The 6,709-nt window shown below is 36.9% G+C and overlaps 1 protein-coding gene across 1 annotated transcript; it reads left to right on the top strand.

Annotated features, from left to right (window-relative positions):
• The first annotated feature begins 1,909 nt into the window (after positions 1-1,909).
• On the top strand, positions 1,910-4,510 carry Slitrk4 (SLIT and NTRK like family member 4). Its single transcript, XM_052171874.1, has one exon. The coding sequence runs from the start codon at positions 1,910-1,912 to the stop codon at positions 4,508-4,510; it is 2,601 nt and encodes an 866-aa protein (XP_052027834.1).
• Positions 4,511-6,709: the final 2,199 nt, after the last annotated feature.

Genomic DNA, 6,709 nt, shown 5'->3' with positions numbered 1-6,709 from the left:
CTGTGTTTTGTTTGTTTTTAGTTTGGTTGCATTTGGGTTTCTTTGTTTTTGGGTGGGGGTGGTTAAGAACAAGAAATGACTCAACTGAACCAAAATAGCTGTTGAAAGCTACATCAACACAAGGCAAAAAAGACCAAGTTAAAATCATGATTTTACAATTGGAGTTGGTTTAGGTGATGTCATGCTTAGGAACTATGACTTCTTTTTGCAAAGACAGTGATACTATGACAGTGAATAGGATAAATGCCTGCCTATACAGCAGCCAGAAAGCATCTCAGTGGTGCTGACTGTAATCTGAACCAAAGTACTTAAAATGCTAATCTTCCTGGGTCTTGGCTAGTGGATTGTCTACCTTGAGACACATTTGGTTTTACCACTAGCTAATTCCTTGTGAGAAAATGAAAGGGTTTCTGTGTGAAATATTTTTTATTTGCACCATTTTCTCATTGTGTCCCTGGGTATTTTATTTATTTGATTAAGATTTGGTGGTGACCATATAAAAATTAAAGCTAGCTTCTCCCCATTCAGTACTGGAAAGATGCACAAGCCTAAAATTGCATCCGTAAAATGTGATTCATTAAATTCCTTTCCATGAGGCAGAAACTCTCTCTCTCTCTCTCTCTCTCTCTGTGTGTGTGTGTGTGTGTATGTGTGTGTGTTTGTGTGTCTGTGTGTGTGACTGTGTGTGTGTATCCGCGCGTGTGTGTGTGTGTGTGTGTGTGCACATGTGCTCATGAGTAAGGGGTTGACTTCAATGGGTTAATTTTTGAACCATTGGACTCTTCAAAGAAGTAATTTTTCATTTGTTTACAGGCAGAGGCATGAAGTGATCATTTTGGAAGGGTATTTGGGAACTGAGAGCTTTATGTGGAACTGAAATATGTACAATTGAATATATATATATATATATATATATATATATATATATATATATATATATATATATATATATATATACTTGTGCAATAAAACTGCTCAAAGACTGTGACATATGGCCTCCTCTTCAGCAGTGATAGGCTGTGGTCTGAGTGAAGGTGATACACATTTAATTGACCAAGGGGTCAGTTGAGACTGGGTTCAAACTGACAAATGAAGAACAGGAGAGGGCCCGGCAGGCAGAAGGGCCAGTTCTGGTGGGTGGAAATCTTGCCGGGAAATCAGCTGAGTGGTGTAGGAATAAATAGGTCCCTTTTCTGCTGTCAGGGACTCAAAGACAAAAGGCTTTTTAACCCCATTTGGGAAATGGGAAATGGGCTGACAGCAAAGTAGGTGCTGTTCATTAATCTGACACTTGGTTTTCTAGAGCTCCATAGGGTCACCTGTGATTTTGAAGGTGGCAGATTATAAAAGTGAACTGATTTATGCCAACATGCTTGCTTAAGTGCCAAGGCAATGGCAATTTTTTTCCAGTGCACCTCTTCATGTAGCTTTTTTAACTGTCTTTTTTAAAAACGAGTCCAGTCCTCCCAGTGGCACCCTCTTCTGAAATCTGAGTTTAGTTATGGTCTCTACCCAGCCTCTGTATCTAGCAGAAGTCTGGGGTATAGATTTTCACGAACTGAGAGATATTTGTGGGGTAGAGGACATGAAATAAATGATGTTCTAGGTATGTTCATTTATGTTGCAAATAGGAAGTATGAGGCTGTGTTTATGCGCAAAGTTTGGTGGTTCAAGTTAAAAATCAAATTTATTAAAGTCAAAGTATGATTTAAAAATCTCCTTTCTTACTGCTTGTTGTATATTCTACACATGTACACTTTGTACAAATTACAAATGTAAAATATGTGGCATTTTGTGGTTATTATTGTTCAGTGGAAAGCAAATCTGGCTATATTAAAAAATTCAATGCTACAGATTGTAGCCATATGTTCAAAATGGAATGATTTAAGCACAAATATTTTTTCAAGGAATGACCATTGAAAAAATGTTTTCTTTTTATTTTTTAGATTATTTGTCTTTATTCAGAAGCATAGAGTTGTTTGCTGATTGCAAGAAGATGTTTCTTTGGCTCTTTCTGATTGTGTCAGCCCTGATTTCTTCAACAAATGCAGATTCTGACATATCAGTGGAAATTTGCAATGTGTGTTCCTGCGTGTCAGTAGAGAATGTGCTCTATGTCAACTGTGAGAAGGTTTCAGTCTACAGGCCAAACCAGCTGAAACCACCTTGGTCTAATTTTTATCATCTCAATTTCCAAAACAATTTTTTAAATATCCTCTATCCAAATACATTCGTGAATTTTTCTCATGCAGTATCTCTGCATCTGGGAAATAATAAGCTGCAGAACATTGAGGGAGGAGCCTTTCTCGGGCTCAGTGCATTAAAGCAGTTGCACTTGAACAACAATGAATTAAAGATTCTCCGAGCCGACACTTTCCTTGGCATAGAGAACTTGGAGTATCTCCAGGCTGACTACAATTTAATCAAGTATATTGAACGAGGAGCCTTCAATAAGCTCCACAAACTGAAAGTTCTCATTCTTAATGACAATCTGATTTCATTCCTTCCTGATAATATTTTTCGATTCGCATCTTTAACCCATCTGGATATAAGAGGAAACAGAATCCAGAAACTTCCCTATATTGGAGTTCTAGAACACATTGGCCGGGTTGTTGAGTTGCAGCTGGAAGATAACCCTTGGAACTGTAGCTGTGATTTGTTGCCTCTAAAGGCTTGGTTGGAGAATATGCCATATAACATTTACATAGGAGAAGCTATTTGTGAAACTCCCAGTGACTTATATGGAAGGCTTTTAAAGGAAACCAACAAGCAAGAACTATGCCCTATGGGCACAGGGAGTGACTTTGATGTACGAATTCTGCCTCCATCTCAACAGGAGAATGGCTTTACCACTCCCAGTGGTCACACTACTCAGACAACCTTGCACAGATTAGTGACCAAACCACCCAAAACAACAAATCCTTCCAAAATCTCTGGAATTGTGGCAGGCAAAGCCCTCTCCAACAGAAATCTCAGTCAGATTGTGTCGTACCAAACAAGAGTGCCTCCTCTTACACCTTGCCCAGCACCTTGCTCTTGCAAAACACATCCTTCTGATTTGGGATTGAGTGTGAATTGCCAAGAGAAAAATATACAGTCCATGTCTGAATTGACACCAAAACCTTTAAATGCCAAGAAGTTGCATGTCAATGGTAATAACATCAAAGATGTCGACATTTCAGACTTCACTGAGTTTGAAGGACTGGATTTGCTCCATTTAGGCAGCAACCAGATTACAGTGATCAAAGGAGAAGTATTCCATAATCTTACTAATCTACGCAGGCTTTATCTCAATGGCAATCAGATTGAAAGGCTATACCCTGAAATATTTTCAGGCCTTCATAACCTGCAGTATCTGTATTTGGAATACAATTTGATTAAGGAAATTTTAGCAGGCACCTTTGACTCGATGCCAAATTTGCAACTACTGTACTTGAACAATAATCTCTTAAAGAGCCTGCCAGTTTACATCTTTTCTGGAGCACCCCTTGCTAGACTGAACCTGAGAAACAACAAATTCATGTACCTTCCTGTCAGCGGAGTTCTTGATCAGTTGCAGTCTCTTACACAAATTGACTTGGAGGGCAACCCTTGGGACTGCACTTGTGACTTGGTAGCATTAAAATTGTGGCTGGAGAAGTTAAATGATGGGATTATTGTAAAAGAACTGAAATGTGAGACTCCTGTTCAGTTTGCCAACATTGAACTGAAGTCCCTCAAAAATGAAATCTTATGTCCTAAACTCTTAAACAAGCCATCTGCATCATTCACAAGCTCTGCGCCTGCAATTACATTCACCACTCCATTGGGTCCTATTCGAAGTCCTCCTGGGGGCCCAGTGCCTCTGTCTATTTTAATCTTAAGTATTCTGGTGGTCCTCATTTTAACGGTTTTTGTTGCATTTTGCCTTCTTGTTTTTGTGCTGAGACGCAACAAGAAACCCACAGTGAAGCACGAAGGTCTGGGGAATCCTGAGTGTGGCTCCATGCAGCTGCAACTAAGGAAACATGACCACAAAACCAATAAAAAAGACGGACTGAGCGCAGAAGCATTCATCCCACAAACCATCGAACAGATGAGCAAAAGTCACACCTGTGGCCTGAAAGAGTCAGAAACTGGGTTCATGTTTTCAGATCCTCCGGGACAGAAGGTCGTGATGAGAAACACTGCTGAAAAGGACAAAGATTTATTGCATGTGGATACCAGGAAAAGACTGAGCACAATTGATGAGCTGGATGAACTATTCCCTAGCAGAGATTCCAATGTGTTTATTCAGAATTTTCTTGAAAGCAAAAAGGAATATAACAGCATTGGTGTCAGTGGCTTTGAGATTCGCTATCCTGAAAAACAACAAGATAAAAAAAACAAGAAGTCACTGATAGGTGGTAACCACAGTAAAATTGTCGTAGAACAAAGGAAGAGTGAGTATTTTGAACTGAAGGCAAAACTTCAGAGTTCCCCCGACTACCTACAGGTCCTTGAGGAGCAAACAGCTTTGAACAAGATATAGGTCATGTAATCTGACTTCATACAGAGGACAATATTTAATGATGAAAGTGCCTTTTGTTGACTTCTAACGTCCAAATACTATATTATCATTAGGCATAGAGGCAGGTGTTTCCAAGGGTATCTCATTAACTGTAGCTGTAAAGATGTGTCAAGTAGAAGAGAATTCCCTTAATAGATTTTACTACATAAAACCTATACTGTGGGAATCCTGTGGGGATACTGCAAACTCTATTGCCAAAGGGATGCTTTATAAACATAATACACTGAATTTAACCTCAAGAGGCAAATCAGTTTTGTATCCTGATGCAAAACCTTCGTCTCTTTGTGCTTTGTAAAGCAAACTCAAGAAAACTGGTACCAGTGTTTGTACCTCAGCTGGGTCCTTCATCTTGCACGTAGATTAAGTTGGTGAAACTGGAATAACCCTTTTGATTTGTGGCATTGTAACAACTCTGTGTAAAGATTATCTGAAAAGTGTAAAAAAAAATAAGCATGCAAAGAGAGAACATTTGATAGTATTTGTAAATCAGTAAAATTTATGGCCTGCATCTTGAAATCGCTGGATTTATAATGTTAAATTGTGCAAATACTTGTTTAAAATATACCATGCATTACATAATTATAAAATAAATTTGAACACTTTAAGTATTACCTGTCTATACATAAAATCCTAAAGGAGAAAAAAATCAATGTGAGTTACATAGCATTTGTGGTGATCTAGAGAAAATCATGATGATTATCAGAATTAAACATGGCTCAAATTAAACTAGAGTTTGTTCTCAGTTATGTCAAATACCCACAATCCTTAAAGGTTGTCCAAAATTAGCAAGTGCTTACCATGTGAGCGCACCCAAAGCTATTTTTGTAACATAATTCATATTTATGAAGTACTTTGTATACTAAATAGGAAAACATGTACTTCTTAATATGTATTAAATGTGCTTGACTTATTCTTCTGATCACAGCAAATTTATCAGTAAGTATAAATTTAGATAAGAGAAAGAAATGTGAAAATGAAACTGAAGCTAATGTGTACAGAAATATTTTGGACTCTGTGATCAGGTATAATTTAAAAGCAGAAAAAAATACAAAAAAAATACAAAAAATTAAAAAAACAGTTCTGTGCTATTCTTGTGAATTTAGCATATTATCTTCAGATTTGTTACCAACTGTGCATTTTAAAATAGGCTCCTTAGTTTTATAGTATTGTGTCTGGGGCAGTTGTTATTCACCATCAATTGTCTTGCTTTTCAGGATTCTATGAGCTTAATTCAAATAGTTTTAATTGCAATATTTAACAAATTAATGACTAAGATTAATAGTATCTTGTATGCATCAGTATCCTGTTCTTCATCATTCTATCAGATAATCTAGTAGAACTGTAAACATCATAGTAATCCTGGCTATCAAAGCCACCCTGCTAAATGCTTGCACTGGTCTCAGATGAATTCATGATCTAAAACTACAACTGATATGCCCCTGTGTTTATGTGTCATGTTAAGTTCTAGATCAAAATTGGTCAAATGATTGAAGCATTTGATAATGGGTTGATTCCTGAAAATGTTTAGAAGCTATGATTAGTAAATCAATATTCAGAAAGTCATTGTCTTCTTGGCCAGCTCTCTCTCTCTCTCTCTCTCTCTCTCTCTGTGTGTGTGTGTGTGTGTGTGTGTGTGTGTGTCTGTGTGTGTGTGTTGTGATGTGATAACTTACCGTTTTATTCAATAAGGTAGCCAAGAAGGCATACAGATATTGTTCATGCATTTCAACTGGCAGATGTTTTGGTGCAGTTTCCAAAAGAATATTACAGTTAAAGTTGTAACAGCAATTCCTTTATTAAATACTAACTTCAAGATTTTATGTGTTTGTTCCAACTTTTTTTAAAAGAAAAACTGGACATTATTATAGGAGTGTGTATATGTGTTTGTATGTGTGTACTTGCATGTGTGTTTGAGTGTATATTCACAAGTATAAATAATTTGGAGATTTTTTTTTTAGATAGCAAATAAAAAATCTCCCTATGTTTGTGCTGGTGCTCTTAAAACTTTGATGTGTAATTTTCAGTTTAATGACAATGTCTGTGAGAACTTTATATAAATATAAATACATCCAAACAAATAATTGCTTTCTGATCTTGAAAGAAAAGAGTTATATTCAAATGCTAATTTTCATCTGCAGTTTCATAAGTACATTTGATATG

Source organism: Apodemus sylvaticus, chromosome X (genome assembly GCF_947179515.1).
Source record: "Apodemus sylvaticus chromosome X, mApoSyl1.1, whole genome shotgun sequence".
In the NCBI taxonomy this organism is placed as follows: Eukaryota; Metazoa; Chordata; class Mammalia; order Rodentia; family Muridae; genus Apodemus; species Apodemus sylvaticus.
This window is presented reverse-complemented; position numbering and strand designations above follow the sequence as displayed.